This window comes from Lithobates pipiens, unplaced genomic scaffold, assembly GCF_037356315.1.
Source record: "Lithobates pipiens isolate NorthernLeopardFrog02 unplaced genomic scaffold, aLitPip1_a1.2 Scaffold_19, whole genome shotgun sequence".
NCBI classification, from domain to species: domain Eukaryota; kingdom Metazoa; phylum Chordata; class Amphibia; order Anura; family Ranidae; genus Lithobates; species Lithobates pipiens.
This window is the reverse complement of record NW_027507764.1, coordinates 370,874,682-370,898,686: the sequence shown is the minus strand read 5'-3', so window position 1 is coordinate 370,898,686 and position 24,005 is coordinate 370,874,682. Positions and strand designations below refer to the sequence as shown.

Below are 24,005 nucleotides of genomic sequence, written 5' to 3'. Positions count from 1 at the left end.
CGTGAGTGTAGCTGAACTCACACGGCTTCATTCCCGCAGCTCAGTGTGAACCTGGGCTAAAGGATTGATAAGCTGCAATATATTAAAATTTAGCATTTGGGTTTACATACTCCTTAAGTGACAAATTCTTAAATACAGTGTGATAAAATGTAGCACATATATATATATATATATATATATATATATATATATATATATATATATATATATATGCAAGTCATGTTACAAAGTTTTATAACCCTTCAAAACACTTGATGACAGAGAGGCTCAGTTTAATGAGAATGATCTCAAATCCATTGCTAATTAAAACTAATCCTCTCTTTGTGCTTGAAAGCTGTGTAATGAACATTTTACTGTACCTTTATTTAATAAACTCATGTTTGAGAGGTTCTTAACAATCAAATGGTATAATAATAATATAGTATGCAGGACTATGTCGAAATAACAATTTATGTTCTTTCTTTAAATAGCGATTTAGAATATTACATAATGTTATGAAATTCCCTCTTCATTTGCAGTATTATATCATTGCTAGCAGTTAAGGGTTAGGTATACCTATGGGTCTACACTTGGTATGCATTTGTGAGCTAATTCAGGATCTACCTATAATAATTGACTTTTATTAATCTTTAAAATGTCTATACTGGTTCATTTTTGGTTAATGTATTTGTTGCAGGTTCCCTGTCTGCTATGTGTTGTAGTGAACACAATAATAGTGAACCTTATAGTTCATTCTCTTGTACTAATAGCAGTCTTTTGTCTTTTTATGATTTACATATAGACTCCATCAGAGGAGGTAAGTATAAAAGCTTTAGCTCCAGTGATGTAATATGTTTCCTATAATTGAGGATAGACCTTTTTCAGTGCTTACAATATATTTTATAACTAAATATCAATCACATTGGCATTCAAATATTCATTTGTGAAGCAATTGGCTGAGCCTTTCCAAAATTGCCAGTGTAACCAATGGAAGAATACAATTTTCCAGCAAATCAAACAAGACCTACAATATTTAGAATTATCCTCAATTACAGGATCTGCATGGACTAAAGTAGTGACGGAGGCAGGCAATTGTCCCTAGAATATGCATTTCCCGTTGCGCTGTATCTTGGCCCTGTAGCGTAAAGAAGCAATGTTATTATGTATTTTGACTGTGCCTTCCTCTCACATATGAAATGGGCATTTAACAGCCTGCCATATAGTGGCACAATGAATTAAAAATCAGACATGTTTGAAAGTGTCCAGTAACCATCAATGGTGATCCACTGATCATTTTTGTACTGCAGGTTAGAAACCCAAGGGAAACATCTGATTGCCTGGCAGCACATGGAATCTAAAGCCCCATACACAATATCAGATATTCTGCTGAGTTTTTCCTTCAGATTTACCAAAACCATATAATATGAGGTCAAACCTTAGGGGTTTCAATGTGTATGCAATCAGGCAGGCCCTTGCACTACATGGTTTTGGTAAATCTGAAGCAAAAACTCAGCAGGAAATCTGATAGTGTGTATGGGGCATTAGGGTCCACTTACTGTTTGTTTATGGCTACAGAAAACCCAAGCTGCACAAATAAAAAAAAGGAAAATTCTCTTCTATCATTTAATGGTACTGCATGTACACAACGTGCATTTCAAAAAAGGCAACAGTGAAAATAATGACCCTTGATTTTAGATATCTTTGATAACCAGGCTCACAAAGATGTAACAATAGAACAATACTACAAGGCTCATGACATCAACTGTCATTATCAGCAAAATAAGAAGCTTTTAGACATGTGTCATGTTTTGAGATACCCTGCAAATGACATTTTGTATATGTATCTTGCAAATTATATGCTGCATTAGGCTCAATTCAAAGCTTACACACTGTGATATGATTCTCTATTTTCCAAAAATTGACAGCTATTTTCAGCTGTTCATAAATGCCCAATAGTTACTTTAAAATTTGGAAAAACATGGGGTGGGAGTTTGCAAGTGCCTCGGTGGAGTATGATTAATGATTTATAACACAGTGGTTTTAAAAAAAAAATATACAAATACTTTATTTACCATCCTCAGATGGCAATATTTAAACCATTACAATTCAAATGAAGATACACTTTACTGTTTGGTTGACTCAGGTTGTGTGAGTCCTGGTATAGAATGTCAACGGTGTTGTCTATGTGTTTCGTTGGAACCCCGGTTCGTCAGGGCCTTTTAGAACAGCACAAACAGCATGTAAATATTAAAGATTTCCTAAAAATACAAAATTGCGAAATTAGCTGTATCATGAAGTAATGTTAGGAAAAATGTTAATGATGCATATGTAAAAAACATAGAAGGCTCCTACACCGTTGTAGGGTATTTTATGATTACCCTTTGGTACAAAATACTGATATAACAACATGGAGAAATTCTTTTTAACAAATAGTTACTTAAGTTGTGGGATTTTTTGTTAGATAAAACTAAACTGTTTGGCATTCATAAAGAGCTGAAAATAACTGTCCCTTTTTGAAGGTTAAAGCGGAACTTCACCCATAACATCTTGATTACAAAATGTTCTTTAGCAAGGAACATACATTCCATATTAATAATTATGCTTCCAAAATGATTGTGTGCTGTAAATTGCCTCCAGCATTGCTCCTATTTCTGCTGGCGAGGCTGCCATTTTACTGAAGCCTGAAGCCTCCAGCTGTAAATCATAGATCAGAACTAAACCCATCGATTTATCAGTTTGATTTGATTGTGTCCTCAACCAAACTGTCAAAGCATGAAATGGCTGGTGTCCTAACTAATCACATGGGCAGCACCATTGCAGTTGCAGTTCAAACAGAAGCAGCTTCCTTGGCTGTAAAAGGATTAGTAGGGTTTAATTTCGTTTTAAGGCTGTGAGCAGATCGGCCTCTACAAACTCAGAAGTGCCTAAAAGTGCCTAAAAATGGAGAGCGTATTACTGGATTTTAAACAGTATAGGCACTTATTTTTAATGTTTTACATTATTATTATAATACAGGATTTATATAGCACCAACAGTTTGTGCAGCACTTTACAACACCGGGGGAAGACAGTACAATTACAATACAATTCAATACAGGAGGGATCAGAGGGCCCTGCTCGTTAGAGCTTACAATCTAGATGATGGCTATACCTGCTAAGGGTGCCAGCCTGAAGTGACCTAGCAGGACTTGCTTTTCTGATTAATGTACCACTTTAAAGCGGAGTTCCACCCAAAAGTGGAACTTCCGCTTTAAGCACTCCTCGCCCTCTGACATGCCACATTTGGCATGTCATTTTTTCGGGGGGGGGGGGGGGGGGGGGGGGGTGTACCCTTTTTTTCATGGAACTTCCTGTCCCACTTCCTGCTTCCTATCTTCAGCTGCCAAGGTGACTGCTCCTCTCACCCTAGGCGGCCCCTTTCTGCCAGCAATCTTATGGGACACAACTCAGGTTCCAGAGGATCGGCTGGCCAATAGGAGAGCACAGCGAGACTCACGGCCGGATGCCCACAGTTACCATGACGGCGCCGAGGAGAGGGGGGGAGAGGAGCTAGCCTCTGGGCGGCCACATTGCTGGACCGTGGGGCAGGTAAGTGTCGGTTTATTAAAAGTCAGCAGCTATGCTTTTTGTAGCTGCTGACTTTTAATAAACTAAAAAATGGGTGGAACTCTGCTTTAAGGTAAAAACAATCCCGCTGCTCCAGGTGAACCAGCAATGATGGTGTCTGCAATCCAGCTAAGCATGGGGTGCATGCCCTGTCATTGCTGCAGAGTACATGTAAAAAAGAAAATTGGGATGGCTCCACACCCATATAATGCAGATACAAGCTTCTTTATTCAAAAAATCATCACTAAAAACAGGCTCAAGGCATATTGGCAGGGGAAAAAAAGGTTGATGCGTTTTACACCTTTAGTACGTGCTTTGTCAAAATCATCAACCGGCTTTGACAAAGCACGTACTAAACGTGCGAAACACGTCAACCTTTTTTTTCCCTGCCAATGTGCCTTGTGCCTGTTTTTAGTGATAATTTGTTGAATAAAGAAGCTTTTATTTGCATTATATGGGTGTGCAGCCGTCCAATCTTCTTTACCACTTTAAAGTGTTTGAAGCTTTGAATTGAAACAAATGCAGCATACAATTAAAATGAAGAAATTAAAAAAAACGAAATGCATGTGTCTTTAACCACTTCCCACCCAGCCAATGTATATATACGGCCGGGTGGGAGCCGCCTGCTCCTGATAGGACGTTCAGGAACGTCATTCAGGAGCAGCGGGATCGCGCGCGCGCGCGCCCGCGCAGCGGCGCGATCCCGATGTGCTCGTGTCACCCGGACACGGCACATCTCAGATCGGCAGGAGGGCTCTGTGATTGGCCCTCCTGATCACATGACGGCCGTGTCCAATCACGGCCGTCATGTGATGTAAACAAACAGCCGGTTGCTAGGCAATCGGCTCTCCTCTCCTCACACGGAAGTCACCGCTGAGAAGAGGAGAGCAGAACGCTGCAGCCGGCTGATGATCAGTGAGTATGGGCTGCTTTTCACAGCTTTTTACTCACTGATCATCAGTGTAGTGTAAACACACAACACACCACACAGTGAAAACACAGTCCCCACATATGTCCCCAAAACACACATGTCCCTAAAACATACATGTCCCCAAATAATAAAAACACATGTCCCTAATAATAAAAACATGTCCCCCACATATGTCCCACTAAAATCACATGTCCCAATGATTATCTGCACACATATGTACGTGATCACCTGCACACATATGTACATGATCATTTGCGTACATATGTCCGTGATCACACAAACCAATTATTATACACTTAACGGAATTTTTTTTACCAAAAACATGTAGCAGAATACATTTTGGCTTAAATTTATGACAAAATTTGATTTTATTGGATTTCTTTTAAAATAGAAAAAAGAAAATATTGCTTTTTTCCCAAATTTCCGCTTTTTTTGCGCTTATATCGCAAAAAAAAAAAAACGGAGTCGTGAATAAATAACACCAAAATAAAGCTCTATTTGTGCGAACAAAATGATAACAATTTCATTTGGGTACAGTGTAGCATGACCGCGCAATTGTCACTGAAAGCGCTAGAGCGCTGAAAGCTGAAAATTGGGCTGGGAAGGAAGGGGGTGAAAGTGCCCTGTATTGAAGTGGTTAAGGAAAGAGTGGTAACAGAAAGAATAGTAATGGAACTGAAACTATAGTCATGCACTTTTAAACTGATAAAAGACAACAGTTGCTCTTTGTGCAGAAACTTCTGTTACAGGAGCATCTAGGCATGTGTTCACATGACTTTACTTCTTTTACTTTAAAAGAAATCATGTGATCTGATTGCCTGTGCATGTGATCATATAACCAGTTGCTGTTTGTTCCTGGAGTTAGAGATTTCTGCGTCAAATATAAATCTTTTTTGGCTTCTGTAGCCTTTCATGACTTTAAGGAGGATGTTTTCTGCAGAAGCTGCTGTTCCGGGATCATCTAGGCATTTAACCACATGATCTCTGCTTGAGATTGGTGGATCCTCCCCCTTAGTAGAGATCATGTGACTAAATGTCTGTGCATGTGATCATATTACCAACTGTTGTGTGATCTCGATGTCAGTGGTTTATGCATCTGCAACCTTTCATGACTTTAAAGTCTGAAAGGACTGTTACATACTGTACATGCATGAAGTTTATGAGATTAAAAGAGAAGTATTAGTTTTATTTTTTAACTTAAAGGGGTTGTAAAGGTAAATTTTTTATTTTCTACATAGGTTCCTTTAAGCTAGTGCATTGTTGGTTCACTTACCTTTTCCTTTGATTTCCCTTCTAAATGTTTTTTTGCTTTGTCTGAATATCTCACTTCCTGTTTCTCCTCAGTAAACTTCTCACCATCATCCGAGCTGGTGGTTAGTCAGCCAGAACAGCTTACTGAACAGCTTACTGAGGAGGAACAGGAAGTGAGAAATTCAGACAAAGAAAACAAAGAAAAAAAAACATTTAGAAGGGAAATCGAAGGAAAAGATAAGTGAACCAACAATGCAATAGCTTAAAGGAACCTATGTAGAAAATAAAAAATTTACCTTTACAACCCCTTTAACCCAATCCCCCGTGAGCTTCTAATGCATACAAATCTTTCCAGCCCTCTGAGAAGTGCATCATTTCTGTTAAAATCAAGGTAAATACCTGTGGGAGGGACTACGGTCTTGCACACTGGACGTTTTTTGCAGCTCCTCCTAGGGGCGTCAGACATTTTTTTTCTTCCATCCCCTAAACTCCCCTGCATGTTAACCTATGTGCCCATATAGAGGTTGATTTACTAAAGGCAAATAGTCTGTGCACTGCAAGTGCACCCACAATTGCAATTTAAGAGCACCGCAAATGCAGTTGCTCTAGATCAGAGAGTAACGTGCAAGGAAAATAAAAAGCTGCATCATAGGGCACATGATTGGATGATAGAAATCAGCAGAGCTTCCCCTCATTTCAGAGCAACTGCACTTACAGTACACCTCCAAGTGCACTTGAAGTGTGCAGAATATTTGTCTTTAGTAAATCATTCTCATAGTCTTTTAGCAGCATTTAGTAGCCTCCTTTTAGAGGCAGAAAAAACCCCCACTGCCAGTGTGTCCAGGAGCAGCAGAGTTTTGGCAAAAAAACAATTGCCGCTTGTAAACGCGTGTTAATGCTAGGTGCGTTTAGTGCTTCAGCATTGATTCATTTCAGTGGCCAGAATAAATTATTATTCTGGCCAATGAAATTAACACTCAAGCAATTGGTGCCTGCAAATGTGCCTAAATTTGCATGAAGGCGTTTCACACTTTTACAAGCGTCAGGTGTTTTTTATGGAAAAACGCTGCTTCTAGGAGGGAAAGGCTTCTAGGAGAGTTTGCAAAACATCCTGTGTGCATGAGGCCTTATGCCAGCCATGTTTTCAGGATCCACCCCATTTCCTTCTCCTCTGTTTGACTGGTGCCAGCTCTTGCAGAGTTGCACCAGATTTTGTACTCTCCAGTTTTAGTAAATAACATAGCATAGCATACTAGCTCATTATGAATAACTTACCTGAGAACGAAGCCCCCGAAGCAGTCCTCCGTCTTCATCTTCGCCGCTGCCATGTATCCCGGAGTGACTTCCGGGTCTCGTTGCTTCGGCACTGTGATTCTCCGGAGCCGCGATGACGTCACTCCCATGCATGCGCACGGGAGCCGACACGAGCGGCATATAGCCATGATCTGCGGCCTGCTCAGTGCGCCTGCGTGCCGCTGCCTACAGCGCATGCGCCGTAGGCAGCGGTGCCTGTCTTTTTCTAAATATCTCCCAAACCGTATAGGTTTAGAAGATATTTCTTGGACCTACAGGTAAGCTTTAATCTAGGCTTACCTGTAGGTCAAAGTGGTTTGTAAGGGTTTACAACGACTTTAAGCAGGGAATAAAAAATAAAGACTCGGTATACTCACTAGATCAGGCTTTCTTAACCTTTTAACCCTAGAGGAACCCCAAAAATAGTTTTCTTGTCTCAAAAAACCCTTACTAAAACCAAATCATCAGGGCTCAATAGGAACAATGCTCCTTATATTAATGGTCAATTGGAATAATGTCCCCCTTAAAGTGGTGTTTAGAATGCCACCCTTAAAGACAGCTAAAAAGATATTTGGTGTCATGCTGCTGGCTTTGCTAAGTGGTGCTGAACCTTGAACCCTGTAGGCATCATCAAATAGGTGGTTCATCAGCCACAGGTCATGGAACCCCTAGCAACCTCTGGAGGAACCCAAGGTTTCCAGGGGAACCCTGGTTAAGCAATTTCAGCAGCTGGTTTAATCATCTAGTGCAGCCATTCTCAAACAACTTAGGATTTAATGTCAGTTTAAAGTGGCTGACACTGAACTATGGACACAAAAACATTCATTTAAATGTATTCCTCAATAGCCACAAAGATAATTACCAAATTTAGTAAACCAAATGACTGCAAACCCAGTTATTTCCATAAAAATGCAGCAATAACATCATCACTGCGCTGCCTGTGCAAGGATCAGAACTGTGGGAGGAACCCAGCAAGATGATTGCAGAAAACTACAGTAGAAGGCATATACAAGACCAGTCTACTTACACAAGTAGAGAGAACTTCTGTGACTGGTCTTTATTACAGGAGGCTCCTACACAGATACAAAGTTCCATGTTGGATCTGGAAGAAATACTAAAAAGTACACCAAGATTCAAGTAACAATACACAACACTTGTAATTAAACAATATTTGCTTATCCTGGAGTTTGGCTTGAAAGAATTATACTATTATGATACTAGAAATGATAAAAGGTGAGTTGAGGCAAGAAGCAGGATAGGTGTTCTCTGGGGGTCAGGTGTAGGGATTGTGTACATTACTATGATATTCTTGATCTTTTGAGTCTGTGCTTCCAAGTCTCAGTAATGGGGCAGTCCTAGATATGCAGTCAGTGCTATGATCTTTATAGGTCTGGTGATTTCCCCAGAGATTTATGTAGGGTTGGCCCATAGTCCATAGGGAGAAAAGAACAAAAAGAACATGTAGACTGCAGTTCTCAGAAGCTGATTAGGCTGAGACTTGAAAAGGAAGCAGACTCGAGTACATGGAGGTAAGTTTATTTAGAAGCTGCACTAACTTCTTGTTCTTGTGATTCCTGCTTGCTAGAATAGTTTGGAATTGCCTTGCAAGATTTAATTATCTTTAGGCAGAGGAGTTATTTTCTTTGACCTGGGACAAGCTCTGGTTTGAATTCTGCATAGATCATTATGATATTAGATTATTATGATATTCTAGAGTAACTTCATACCAGTGTTACAGCATAATAAAAGAGGGAACTATATGGTCAATATGGAAGAAAGCTGGGAATCCATGTACATTATGAAAGTTACTGTACCAGAGAGAGAGAGAGTAAGTCCTGGTTCACACTTCTATGCGGATCAGATGCGATCCGAAAGGCATAGATTTGCCTGTCATCTAAAAAGCATTATTTCCAATGAAAGCTGTTCACATATATGCGAAGCAAATTTGATCCGGTTCAAAAAAGGGTCCTGTGTGTGTTTAGTGCAGTGCGGTGTGAATTTCTATTCCATATACCTCTATGGGACTGGATTGAAATCGCAGTCCAGTGTTCACATCACTGCAATTGAAATTTTTTTTTGCCTAGTTTTTATAGAACATAAAATCGGAGATGTGACCGCTCCACTCACAAATTTGTACTAAATTTGCATTGAAAACTGCAATGCAAATTTGCACAGTGTACCACTTTAAATTTTCACCAAATTTGCAGCGCATAAGTGTGAACTGGGGCTTAGCCCTGGTTAACATTGGTGCGATTTGACATGTCAAAATGCATGTCAAATCGGCGACAAACGCCAGCGATGACACAGTCCTAATCAGTGCAATGCTGCATTTCAAAAAGTAGTTTCTGTACTACTTTTCGCAATTTCAGGGTCCGATTTCCATTGAGATCTGTGCAGAAACCCGCACAGATGTCTGTGAAATCCCGGCCGAAATTGGGACTGACATGCGGGAGTAAAATCAGCTGAATTCGCACGGCTTGTTTCCCATGGCTCAGCATGAACCTGGGCTTAATGTAAGTTATTGTAGGATGTTACTATTTACATTGGAGGAATGTACAAATTTTCCTATTTAAGACATCAGTTTTCAGGACAGGTTACTGAGATCATGGAGAAAATTAAAAAGACATCTGATGTACAGATGTTTGCAGTTTCAATGGGATCAGAAAACAATTTGATATGTTGATATGTAGGTGACTAATGCCACGTACACACGACCGGACTTTCTGGTAGACTAGGTCCGACGGTCTTCCCGACGGACTTTCCGAATGAACGGATTTGGCCACACACGAACGGACTAAGTCCTTTCGAAAGTCCATTCGTTTTGATGTGATGACGTAAGACCAGACTAAAAAAAGAAGTTCAATAGCCAGTAGCCAATAGCTGCCCTTGCGTCGTATTTGGTCTGTCGGACCAGCACACAGATGAACGGTTTTCTTGGGGTTGAGTCCGTCGGACAGATTTGAAACATGTTCTATTTCTAGGTCCGTCTGATTTTTTTAAAGAAAAATTATCGGAAAATATCCCACACAGGATCGGATTGTCCAATGGACTGACTCCGTCGGACCTAGTCTGCTGGTTGAGTTCTCAATCAGTTGGGCTGGGATATTTCACTAATAAATCATTGATTGTCAGTGTCAGTTCATAGTAGTATTGTGTAGCTATGCTATGGTTGTAGATGTCTTTGTAGAATGTCTGTCGTTATTTCATGTAAGCAGTTTTGTGTGTCTTTGAATGGCATCCTGAGGTCATATAAGCCTTCAGGGAACAGTGTCAAAGTTCATGACTTGAATGTAAAGAAAATATCCTGACGTGTTTTTGTGTTAATACTTAATCATGGCAAAATCGAGAAAGAGTGAAGCTAAATGTCATGTCCCTTATTACCAAGGTATTACAAAGACTATTTAGGAAAGAACTGTTATCCATTATAGAACACTACATGGTTCTCTATTTAAAATAGCCTTACAATACTGTGTTATTGCAAATGCTTTAATATGACTTCAATAACCTTAATTAAATTTAGGATAAGCTGTAACTCTGTATATACCCTATTCCTTACAGATACCATATAAATGTAAGAAGTATGTATGAAAGCAATATGTACCGTATGTATGTACATCTATCTATCTATCTATCTATCTATCTATCTATCTATCTATCTATCTATCTATCTATCTATCTATCTATCTATAGGGGTTAAACCCATGTCAGACCGCATCACTTAGCCCTTGTACACACGGTCGGACATTCCGACAACCAAATCCGTCTGATTTTTTTCAGACGGATTTTGTCCGAAACTGTTGCATGCACATGGTCGGACAAAGTTGTCGGAAAATCAGATCGTTCAGAATGTGATGGCGTTATTTTGTTATGACGGGACTACGTTCACGCTAGTAGCCAATAGCTTTGGTGTAGGAATTTGATCTGAGCATGCGTGGCACTTTGTCCGATCGGAATTCTCTACACATGATCGGACAAAGTCCGATTGGATCATGTTGTCGGAAAATTTTATAGCCAAGCTGGAAAACTTGGTCCGTCGGATATTCCGACGGAAACAGTCCGATGGAGCCCACACACGGTCGGATTATCCGACAACACGGTCCGATCGGACATTTTCCGTCGGAATGTCCGACCGTTTGTACAAGGGCTTAGATGTATGGCGGCAAAGCGGCTCTTCTTGGCTAGATCACGTATCTAGTACGTGATGTGACACTTCCAGGTAGGGGGCACGCACACGTGCCGCCAATGCCACAGCTAGGCTGTGATTAGACACAGTGCAAGCCGATCAGCAGGTGCCGGCCAATGCATTTTCCGCAAAATGCACTTCAATAAAAAAACAACCATAAAATATATATCAATTTTTTGTATATTATGGAATATGATGTTACGCCAAGTAAATAGATACCTAACGTTTCTTACTTTTATGCACGTTGGGACCCTTCAGGGTAAGACTCAACTAAACTCCACTTTAAAATTGCATGTCCTTGTGGAATGGTGCCAAACTATGGTACTGAAAAATATCCATAGGTGAAATTTTACACATATTTCTACAGGTTGCCAGTTTAGCGTCATAGAGGAGGTTTAGTGCTAGAAGTATTGCTCTCGCTCAGACGTTCGGAGCGATACCTCACATGTGTGGTACGAACACCATTTACATATGGGGGCGAAACCTATGTATACGTTTACCACTGCACGCAAGTGCAAGTGCTCTTTACAATTTTTTACATTTGTTTTATTTAGATTTTTACACTGTCCCTTTTTGATCACTTTTATTGCTACCAAAAGGAATGTAAACATCTCTTGCGATAAAAATACAGCATGACAGGTCCTCTTTATGGACCGATCTGGGGTCTAAAAGCAAAAGATAAAAAAGTGACCTCATGAAGTGAAGTCCGGTCTTCCTAGGGCATAGAGATGAGTGGAGGCCATCTTTTCTTTTCAGCTACCGTTCGGCCAGGTAAGCCCAGGAGCCACCAAGTGACCCACCTGCGAATCCCTTTCAAATCCCTTTTATGAGAAGAAAGACCAGCGCCTGAGGGAAAAAAATAATACCGGGGTTATGGCATTTAGCTGCAGCCATAACCTCTGTATTTACCATCAAAGTAATGATGTATTTTCCCAGTTAGGTGGTCAGCAAGTGGCTATCCTAAAAAAAAAAAAAAAAAGTTTTATGTATACACACACTTTAAAGTGTTATCTCAGGTATTCAGCTGCCTTAGCTGGTGAGGGAGTGATTTTATAGGAACAAACAGGCAGCCTCCTAGCGATTCTGTAGTTGGAAAATGTTGGTACAAGCAGAAAAATCACCCATCTGACATCGGCCTAAGCGCAAACTGTTCTCACTTTGCACCAATCCCTATGGCTCCTCCCCGCCTCAATTTGGCCCTTTGATATTCTCTGCCATGAGCAAAACACAGTTTTCAGAGGGTGCGTGTGTCACATGACCACCTATAAATACATAAAATTAAGGTATTTAGAATTACATTTACAGCTTACCAATCATTAGCTGTGCATTGGTTTTCTTTTTTTTTTTTTAGCCTTTTTCCTCTCAATTTTCACCTGGTGATCTGGTCAGCCACCACCTCCTGTATTACAGTGCCTCCACTTTGGATGAAAGTGCACAGGGGTACCGTTGGACAGCAGCAATACCAGTCTGGGGGGAGGGGATTGTTAGATGTACTAGTAGATTTAGATACACTAACATCCAGCTCACACTGCAGTTACATAAGCAGTTACAGCAACAGTTCTTTTCCTTTTGGGATAAAGATTTTACTTGAATAAATAAAAGCTGACCATTGTAAGCACCCCTGTCAGTGATAAATGGTATGTATCACAGTCTAAAAAAGAAACCTTTGCAGCCGTCATGAATTAAGAATTAAGAAGCTGCAATGTAGACATGTGCAGAATGGAAATATTTGTTTAGTTTAGTTTCGGATAGATTTGTTATGTTACGAATTTTGGTTTTGGAATTAGTTTAGTTTAGTTTCGTAATCATTTAAAATTCCTTTCATTTATAAATTTTCGAACGAATTCCAACTTTCCAGAATGATTAGAATTTGGATCGGTTGAAAAACGATCGACCAATTCGAATTCTATGTGAAGAAATAGCTGGTTGTTAAGCAGCGTGCTGGGAAACCGGCCGCCCGCGTTCCTAACAACCATGAGTCATCATCTGTCAGCGGGCTTCCCCACTGACATATGAATATAAAGCCCACCACCCCAAAGCACCTTGTCCCCATATTGATGGGGACAAGGGCCTCTTCCCCACAACCCTTGGCTGCGGTTGTCTGGTCTGTGGGTGGGGGGGGGGCTTATCGGAATCTGGAAGCCCCCAGATCCCAACCTCCCACTATGTGAATGGGTATCATACCCCTACCCATTCACCAAAAAAAGTGCTAAAAAGTATGAAACACAGGAAACTGTTTTTGACAAGTCCTTTAATAAAAGAAAAAATAAAGTGTCCCTTGATGTACATACATCGTCCATAACGCTATATGGCCTCTCTTCGGCTTTGACAGCTCTTATAGAGGCAAGGGGCGGGGACACCCAGCTACATCATTCGGTGGCACCGCCCCACCTTTTGACGTAAAGTGACCCCCCATGTTCTCCCATGTTGAGAGCATGTGGCCTGGTATGGTTCAGGAAGGAAGGGGCCACTCACTCACCCCCCCCTTCCTTGACCTGCCAGGCTGCATGCTCGGATAAGGGTCTGGTATGGATTTTGGGGGGGATTCCCCTTAAAATCCATATCAGACTTTTCTATTGTCGGGCAATTGCTGGCATTCTTTATCTTTCAGTGGAGAAGCCCACTGAAAGTGGGGAAGCCAGTGGGGAAGCCCGCTGACAAATAATGAGTCATGGTTGATAAGAACTCCGGCAACCGGCTTTCAGGCCCGCATCTATTTCTTTAAACAGAATTCAAATTGGTCAATCATTTTTGGGCAATCCAGATTCTAATTGTTCTGAAAAATTGGAATTCGTTAGAAAACTAATAAACAAAACAAATTTTAACATATTTCAACGACATTCGTTACTATTCATTACTATTTCATTCCGAGATTCGGATACATTCATATCTCTGAATAACCAAAAAAATTTCCGAATTTGTATTTGGACCAAAATGAATTGCACATGTCTACTGCAATGTAAAACATGTTTTACACCGATTGCATCCCATGTGAATATCTCCTAAACAGTGCAAGTTTAGGAACTATACAGGTATAGGCTTACCTGTAGGGGACAAATAAAAAGTGGACATCCAAATTAGACATTAATTGTAAATCATTTTCTATTATAAAGTGTATAAAATATTTGAAAAAAATTTGTATTGGTATGATTTGAGTTTCAACCAGCTAAATCCATGGCCATGTTTAGACACTTACTTAAAGTGGTTGTAAAGCCAGTGATGCCAATACAAGATATACTACTCAGTGTCTGTGATTTTAGAAAATTTGGCAGCTGAATACACTTTTTCAAATCACTGATGTGCAGTCATCTGACTACCTGCAGCTCTCCTTCCCCGATCTAAGAACTACAGTGGAAGGGGCTGAGATTTCCGTCTGATGTCATGTGACCACACATCGGCGATGTGAAAAAAAGTTATTTAGCTGCCAAATTTTCAAAAACACATATACTGTGTAGTATATCTTGTTATTACAGAGGGTCTGGCAGGAATTGGGCTCACAAACGTTACTGCCGCACAGAATAGCGATAGGAGGGGAAGGGCTGCTTTTTATCAGCTCACACACTAGGAAGTGACAGGGAAAGAGGAAGGGGGAGAGGGAGAGTAGTGGGATGACGGAGGCATGTAAACTGACCACAGTATCAGGAATCAGCAGCCATGATTACCATGGTCAACACACTAAGGGGAACACAGGAACAGACTGGATCAACCAGGTATAATACAACGTAGAATGGGACAAATGTCGCCATATTATATTTATAAGTCCTAATAAGTCCCTCAATTTGAGCAGTCCTATGGTTACCTATACTCCTTTAACCCAGAGTATGAGCTTTGAAATCTCATACCTTTTTTTGAAATGTCCAACAATAATGTCATCCATTTCAAATAATTGAATGATACGTTGAAGATCCTGCACATATGTTTTGCTTTTTCTTTTTTTTTTCTGTTATAGGTAAAACCAGTGTCTCACAGCAGGATCAATGTTTCAGCAAGATTTAGAAAAAATGTTCAAGAGCCATGCACTGTATTGTAAGTGGATTTATCTATGAACCAAGCATAGTTGTCATATTGCACTATTATCAGTCTGAGATAAACCATAAATCACTGTCTACTTTTTCTCTATTATTAGCCTGATTGCTAATGGAGATGTTATGAATCCTGTGATACGCTTGCTGATACCAAGGAAAGTTCTGGATCAGTGGGAGCTAGTTCTGGCAATGGTCACCGACAAAGTAAAACTGCGAAATGGAGCAGTACACAAGTAAGTGACACTTATTGGGGTATTACTTATAGTAGCAAGTTACACGTTAGTAAACTGAGACCTGAGCCTATTTTATTGAAGGATGACTGTATTAACTATGCATTTTAAAACATACCAAATATAAAAATGTATTTTTAATGTGAATTTTCTTGGGAATACCTAGAAGAGGCTATCTTGGTCAATCCTGCGTGTCAAGTGTGTCCTTTACCTGTGAGCCATGTACAATGTCCTTTTTTTTTGTAATGACAAATATCCCCTGTAGAGATAAAGATAGCAATAAACACTTTACAGTGGTTCTAACTAAAGTTTGACTAAAGTCATCGTATTGTAAGTTTATGACATATTTATTTTCAGTTGGCCAGATATATATATATATAAGACAAATTATTGCTCCATATCTTCATTCATGAAGCATGAACATTTGCACTGGGAGTCCTTTAAGCCAATGTTTCTCTACTCTAGTCCTCAAGTACCCCCAACAGGTCATGTTTTCAGTATTTCTCTCAGATCAGATGGCTGTGGTATTTGCTAAAACAGTGAAACTGATCAAATCACCTGTGCAAAATAATGGCAAGACTGAAAACATGACCTGTTGGGGGTACTTGAGGACTGGAGTTGAGAAACATTGCTTTAAGCGACTAGCACATATTCATGTCTGTTATAGGCACACTCAACGTATAGGTAAATTAAGCTTTGAGTGCTCATCCAGTCCTCTCACTGCTGTTTCTCCTTAGAGCTAATGTCTGTGATCTATGGTCCACACATGACCACACATAGTAATTACGTGCTTTTTTTATTTTGCACTTTAAGAATCATTGTCAGTATTGGCAGGTATCCTGGGAATTTGAAGCAGCTCAGGATTCTTCACCGTGATGAAACTCCTACGTGGGAGGCCTATCAATTTCACTTGATTGTGGATTGTCTTAAAATGTAAAAGAACTGATCAAATTTGAGTGCTTATGCAGCTATGAAATGAGCATTACAATAAATTACAAATACCCACTTTAAACATTGGGGGTCTGTGAAGATTATATCATCTGTACATTGGGGCTATGGAAAATATTCCCTTACTCTACACTCGTGGTCCATTGTAATTGTCCCCTGACACTGATGGTCATTTGATAAGGGCCAAATTTACATTGGTGCTCACTAATATACAGTAAGTGCCTCCTTGTGTCTTTGGTCAGTGGGAGGAACAATGTCCTTTCCATTGGTGGTCAACAGGAAAAATGCCCCTTACACTGGTGGCCAGTGTAGTGTCTGCTTACACTAGTAACTATTCTAGAAGTGCCCCTTACATTGGTGGTCAGTGAAAAATACCCACTTATATTGCTGATCAGTAGAAAATGTCTCCTTACATTTGTGGTCAGTGGAAAATGGCTTCTTACATCGGTGGCCAATGGAAAATGTTTCCTTACATTGTGGGTCAGTGGAAAATGGCAAAATAGAAGACAATTACCGCTCCAAGTGGACTCATCAAACATCAGCCCCTCCACTGTTCAATCAGGTGCTGGTCCGATCTGTGATCATGGCAATCCAAGCATTAAAAGAACAAAAAGTGACCGCACTCCAATGGCCAGGGAAATCCAAAATGTATTGCATGAAATCCATATAACAAAGACATCACAGCTCCAGATCACAAGGTGACAGCAATTGTTAATACCTTTAATGCAGAATGTGCTTAGTCATAACAGTGACTAAACGCATTCTGCGTGAAATGCATTTGCAGCTTCTGTCATTCTGTGATCTGGACTTGTGATGTCTTTGAGATATGTTTTTTTTGCAATACATTTTGGATTTCACTGGCCATTGGAATGCAGGCGGTGGTCAGGTCACTTATTTTGAGTTGACTGAAAGTGGTGTGCGTTGCTGTCATCACAAAGCAGGACATTCATGTGACAGGCAGCTGAGATCCTCACGGATTGGACTCTTTGGAAGAAAAATGCAGCATCTCTGTCCTGCATTTGTGCAATCAGGTGATCTGCTATGGTTGTAATTATGTCACTGCTTGAACTCTATCTTATTTTTTATGCTTTCCACCCAGTGATGACAGTTGGGTGGTCAATATAGCGGATTTACTCTTCATGACAAGGGTTTAATATGTTTATGCCATCAAATATTATACCTTTTAGGGATAAGTGTAATATTTTAAATTTAAATTTTATTCTCCACCAGGCTATACACATTAGATGGAATTCCTATTCAAGATGGATCAGAGCTAGAAAACGGACAATTTTATGTTGCAGTGGGCAGGGAGAAGTTCAAAAAGTTGCCATATAATGATCTGATATTTTCAAAGGCCTCTGTAAGAAGAAGTTATGGGTAAGCTTAAATCAATATAGCTAGAGTGCTCTATGAATAATAATATTCACAATAGTTTATAATTTAGTGCTGGTTCAGTTGCATAGTTACATTCACATCAATCTGACTCTCTCTGAATCTCGACTCTGTGAAGTGCAATTTTGGAAAAGGTTCCAGTGCTACTCTGGTGTGATTTCAGTGCGATTTTCCTCCATAGAATATGTTAATCATATCAACCTGCATCACAGTAGTGTGAACAGAGCCTTAATAATTGACCACAGCAAAAAAAAAAGTTTTGTTTTTACAATATTACATATTGCAAGTAGGCATTTTAATAACATCTTTTTAAATCTGTTTTTATTTTTTATTTTTTTGATTAGTTCAAAAGCTTCCTCATTGCCACCCATTAATGGATACAGAAAGTCTAAGGAGAACGTAAGTAAACAGTTTCCCGTGTTTTTGGTGAATATTCTGTACTAAGTCTAGTATGGTATATAAAAACAAAACAAAAAAAACAAAACACAAAGGTATCAGAAATACTATTTTGTAAGTCTAATTACACTAAAATACCAAGGGATGAAATCTTAACAGTTGCTATGAGGAATTGACTCTTATACTGTTGCATTAAATAAAGACTTCAGTTTTAATGACACATCACCACCATACTGCTGCGTTCAGTGTGGACTGTGTAAAACAAGCCAGGTTTAATCTCTCCCACTCCCATCAAGTATTTGTTATGCCGTGTACACACGTAGCAGACTATCCGGCGGACTTAGTCTGGCGGACTTTCCGCCGGACTGTCCGCCAGACTTTCCGAACGAGCTACTTGCCCACACACGGTACTTTTGCGCCGGACTATCCGCCGTACTTTTGAAATGAACGGACTCGCCCACACACGCGGAAGAAAGTCCGCTCATTTTGAGCGCGTCTCCAGGTAGCCAGGGCCAGCAGTATGGACTTAAAGGGGAACCCCTACGCCGAAAAATCGGCGTGGGGGTCCCCCCCAGGTCCATATCAGACCCTTATCCGAGCACACTACCCAGCCAGCCAGGAAAGGGGGTGGGGACGAGCGAGCGCCCCCCCCTCCTGAGCCGTACCAGGCCGCGTGCCCTTAACATGGGGGGGTGCCTTAGGGAAGGGGGGCCGCGCAGCCCCCCCACCCCAAAGCACCTTATCCCCATGTTGATGAGGACAAGGGCCTCTTCCCAACAACCCTGGCCGTTGGTTGCTTATCGGAATCTGTGAGCCCCCGGCCCCCCACCCTATGTGAATGAGTATGGGGTACAATGTACCCCTACCCATTCACCTGTAAAAAAAAGTAAAAAAAACACAACACACAAGGGTTAAAATAGTTTATTGCACAGCTCCGGGGGACTTCTTCCGTCTTCAGGGGTCTTCTCGCCGGACTCCTCTGCTATCTTCTGCTAGCTCTTTTACTAGCGGAGGAGCCCGGCTTTCTTCTTCGCCGCCGCCGCCCTCTTCTTCCGACTTCGGGGTCCCAGCATCCTCTGGGACTGTGACATCATAATGGGCGGGGACATCATCCGGTGATGTCCCTATGTAAGTCGCCGCACACCGCGTCTCTGTCATTGTGACCGGAGACAGTGACGAGACAACATCTCCTGAAGAGAATAACAGAAGGCGGCGACAGCGGCAGCGGCGACAGAAGACCGGGCCACTGCTTGTAAAAGAGCTAGAAGAAGGCGCGGTGGACCGGCAAGAAGAACCGAAGAGGGGGACAAGACCCCCGAAGAGGGGGACAAGACCCCCCAAGTTGGAAGAAGAGGGCGGCGGCGGCGAAGAAGAAAGCCGGGCTCCTCCACTAGTAAAAGAGCTAGCAGAAGATAGTGGAGGAGTCCGGCAAGAAGACCCCCGAAAATGGAAGAAGACCCCTGGAGCTGTGCAATAAACTATTTTAACCCTTGTGTGTTGTGTTTTTTTTTTACTTTTTTTTACAGGTGAATGGGTAGGGGTACATTGTACCCCATACTCATTCACTTAGGGTGGGGGGCCCCCTTATTAAAGCGTGCTCACTGATTCCGATAAGCCCGCAGACCCCGACAACCAACGGCCAGGGTTGTCGGGAAGAGGCCCTTGTCCTCATCAACATGGGGACAAGGTGCTTTGGGGTGGGGGGGCGCGTGGCCCCCCCTTTCCCAAGGCACCCCCCATGTTGAGGGCGCGCTTGTCCCCACCCCCTTTCCTTGCCGGCCGGGTAGCGTGCTCGGATAAGGGTCTGATATGGACCTGGGGGGGGCCCCCACACCAATTTTTCAGCGTAGGGGTTCCCCTTTAAGTCCATACCAGGTGACGGGGCAAGCGACGCCTCCTTCGCTGGCCCGGCTACCTGGAGACGCGCTCAAAAGGAGCAGACTTTTCTCCGGGCGGGAAAAGTCCGTTCATTTCAAAAGTATGGCGGACTGGCACACACACAATATTGTCTGCCGAAATGCGAGTCCGGCGGACAGATTGGAGTGCAAAAATACTTTCTTAGTCCGCCGGACTTTTGGGTAAAAAAAGTCAGCCGGAGCCTACACACGGGCGGATTGTCCGGCGGACTTGAGTCAGCTGGACTTTTCCACCGGATTGTTTGATCGTGTGTACGAGGCATTAGTGTACTAGGAGGATGGATGTTTTTTTAAGTATTTTATTTCTTCTATCAAGATCTTTATTACTTCCATCAAGACTTTCCTTGATGATGTCTTGAAGGCTGTACCTGCACCCCACGGAGTGAAGATGATGGGGCCTGCCTGTAATGTAAGCGTTCGGCACTGGGCTTTCATTGTGGCTCTTCTTAGAACTCTGGAACCAGTGTTGGTTAGCCCCAGAGTGCTTCTGGTATCACCCAGTCTCTGAAGGCTCCAAAAGATGGGATAAAGATACATTTTATGATCTTTGGGAATTGGGCTCTCATTGTGGTACTTCTCAGTCCCTCGTATACTGTGTATTTTTTATTTTTAACACTAAGCTTTTATTTATGTTATTATTTTTTCCCTTAAAGTACAACTTTACTTTAGTTTTAAAATGTTTTAATTGTTGTCTGTGTCTCCGTTACTGAGATTCACTCTTTCTTTTCATCCTGGAGTTATCACCAATACTGGAATAGGTGAGAAATATACCAGTGGTGACTTGATTTATAATGATTGGACCCTGGACATGTATTTTCTTGCTCCCCCCCACCCCATGCAAAATCGCTCTCCGCCCCAGCAACTCAAAAAACAAACAAAGCTGGCTAAGTGTTGGGACCCAGTAACCAGTGCCATTGGTACACTTTAAAGCAGTCAATGAGACCTGCAGGCAATATAAGAGCTATTAGGTAGCTGGTAGGTAAAGCAACACTTGTATCATTTATTTTAGACATATAGAGCTTTCCTTTGATGGTATTTAAACCCTTCTGGGTTTTTATTTTATACAAAAAAATGAAAAAAGTCCAACAATTTTGCTTGGCAAAAGCGTAGATCACTGTGAAATATCTACTTTCCAAAAAGGGGGTCATTTTGGGGGGTTTCATACCGTCATGGTGGAAAGAGTATCCAAATCAGTGACCCAATTCAGTAGTAACCTTGGGTCTCTAAATCCTTCAAGTCTACAGATAAGTCCACTTCAGCATGCATGGATAGTGGGTGGTTTGGGCACACATCTATTAGCCTTTGCGGACATATGGTTAACAAGAATCCTCAATGCATGAGTTTAAAGCTTTGTGTCCAGGGACTACAAAATAGATTTTTTTCTCCACCTCCAACCAACTTGATGTTGTCCAACCTGTCTTTTTTTTTTCTGCATAGGCTAGCAGACCTCCACGCTGCTCTTAAAGATCTTTTGGATCAAGGAGTCATTGCTTTTGCAGAAAGGTTTCCAGGTTTTTATTCCAACCTTTTCACTATTGCAAAACAAAAAAGGACATTCACCTTATCTGGGGGCCTTAAACATTCTCATTCAAGCCCAAAAAAATCAACATGATTGTTATAGCTTCCCTCCATCAGGAAGTCTTCTTAGCCACTGTAGACATCATGATACCTACTTACATGTTCCCATATTTCCAGTGCACCAACACTACCTTCGATTGTGGTTGACAACTGTTGCTTTCAATTTGGTCTGTCTTGCCCAATCCAAGTGTCTCCCACTGAAAGAATAGTTGGCACAAATAATGACTCACAATGTTCTGCTGTCGAGTACTTTTTGCATCTTGTTCTTTGGGATATATTGACACTCTATACCGGTTATACTCAACAATGTGCCTTTTTTGGCACTGAAATTCGAGATTTGATTACTGCATTGATGAACATAATGAACATGATTACAGCTTTTATAACATGCATAAAACAAACAATGGCTGTTATGTGTCAATGAAATGAAACTGTCTTTCTTTCATAATGCTGTTATATTTCTTTTCATCTTTATTTACACCAAAAAAAATGACCACCCAGTGTGTAGAGTTTAAATTACAAGAATGGTAGTGGTGCCAATACATGTACAACAGACTTTATGTGATTCCAGCTCTGAGTGGCTTTTTCAGCTCATATAATCTTCTGGAATGTATTTATTTATGTGGTTACTAGAGGAACTGCAATAACCCAGAGGATTTGTTTGATCCACAATATAATAGTGGATAATTAGATAGGTTGTTGTAGGTAAGAGATGTGATGTGTTCTGCTACTAGGGAAACACACCAATTTATGTCCCATAAGTCCTTAACACCTTGGAAAAATTCCCCAGACACTATAGACCTGGCATTGGGGATGATTGAAGGTGTTGTAGAACTAGCTAATTGTGTGGTGGAAACATTAAACCAGGGATTCATTTCATTTTTGATATTTAAAGTGATTGTAAAGGATCAACCTAAAACAACCCTTTCAGTTTAACCACTTTCAGACCGGACCATTTTGCTGGTAAATGACCAGAGGTCTTTTTACACTTTGGCACTGCGCTGCTTTAACTGGTAATTGCGCGGTCATGCAATGTTGTACCCAAACAAAATTTGCGTCCTTTTCTTCCCACAAATAGAGCTTTCTTTTGATGGTATTTGATTGCCTCTGCGATTTTTATTTTTTGCGATATAAACGTAAAAAGACCGCAAATTTTGAAAAAAAATGATATTTTCTACTTTTTGTTATTAGAAAAATCCAATAAACTCTATTTTAGTCATACATTTAGGCCAAAATGTATTCAGCCACATGTCTTTGGTAAAAAAAAAGTCAATAATTGTATATTTATTGGTTTGCGCAAAAGTTGTCACATCTACAAACTAAGGTACGTTTTCTGGAATTTACGCAGCTTTTAGTTTACGACTGCCTATCTCATTTCTTGAGGTGCTAAAATGGCAGGGCAGTACAAAACCCCCCCAAATGACCCCATTTTGGAAAGTAGACCCCCTAAGGAAATTGATAAGAGGCATGTTGAGCCCATTGAATATTTTATTTTTTTGCCTCAAGCGATTGAATAATGACAAAAAAAAAAAATTTTTTTTTTTTTTTACACAAAGTTGTCACTAAATGATATATTGCTCACACATGCTATGGGCGTATGTGAAATGACACCCCAAAATAAATTCTGCTGCTTCTCCTGAGTATGGGGATACCACATATGTGGGACTTTTTGGGAGCCTAGCCGCGTACGGGGCCCCGAAAACCAAGCACCGCCTTCAGGCTTTCTAAGGGCGTAAATTTTTGAGTTCACTTCTCACTACCTATTACAGTTTTGAAGGCCATAAAATGCCAAGATGGCACAAAACCCCCACAAATGACCCCATTTTAGAAAGTAGACACCCCAAGCTATTTGCTGAGAGGCATGTTGAGTTCATGGAATATTTTATATTTTGCCACAAGTTGCGGGAAAATTACAAACTTTTTTTTTTTTTTTTTTAACAAAGTTGTCACTAAATGATATATTGCTCATGCATGCCATGGGCATATGTGAAATGACACCCCAAAATAAATTCTGCTGCTTCTCCTGAGTACGGGGATACCACATATGTGGGACTTTTTGGGAGCCTAGCCGCGTACGGGGCCCCGAAAACCAAGCACCGCCTTCAGGCTTTCTAAGGGCGTAAATTTTTGAGTTCACTTCTCACTACCTATTACAGTTTTGAAGGCCATAAAATGCCAAGATGGCACAAAACCCCCACAAATGACCCCATTTTAGAAAGTAGACACCCCAAGCTATTTGCTGAGAGGCATGTTGAGTCCATGGAATATTTTATATTTT

At 40.9% G+C, this 24,005-nt stretch overlaps 1 protein-coding gene across 5 annotated transcripts in view; it reads left to right on the top strand.

The window, feature by feature from the left end:
• Positions 1-24,005, top strand: part of DCDC2 (doublecortin domain containing 2) — a 298,898-nt gene that overhangs the window by 98,455 nt on the left and 176,438 nt on the right. For 4 of the 5 annotated variants that reach the window (XM_077492274.1, XM_077492275.1, XM_077492273.1 and 1 more), the window contains exons 4-8: positions 782-796; positions 15,192-15,268; positions 15,369-15,500; positions 17,676-17,822; positions 18,182-18,236. In XM_077492274.1, coding sequence (XP_077348400.1) covers positions 782-796; positions 15,192-15,268; positions 15,369-15,500; positions 17,676-17,822; positions 18,182-18,236 — 426 coding nt within the window. The remainder of the gene's footprint in view (positions 1-781; positions 797-15,191; positions 15,269-15,368; positions 15,501-17,675; positions 17,823-18,181; positions 18,237-24,005) is intronic. The other variant, XM_077492272.1, reaches the window with a different exon arrangement.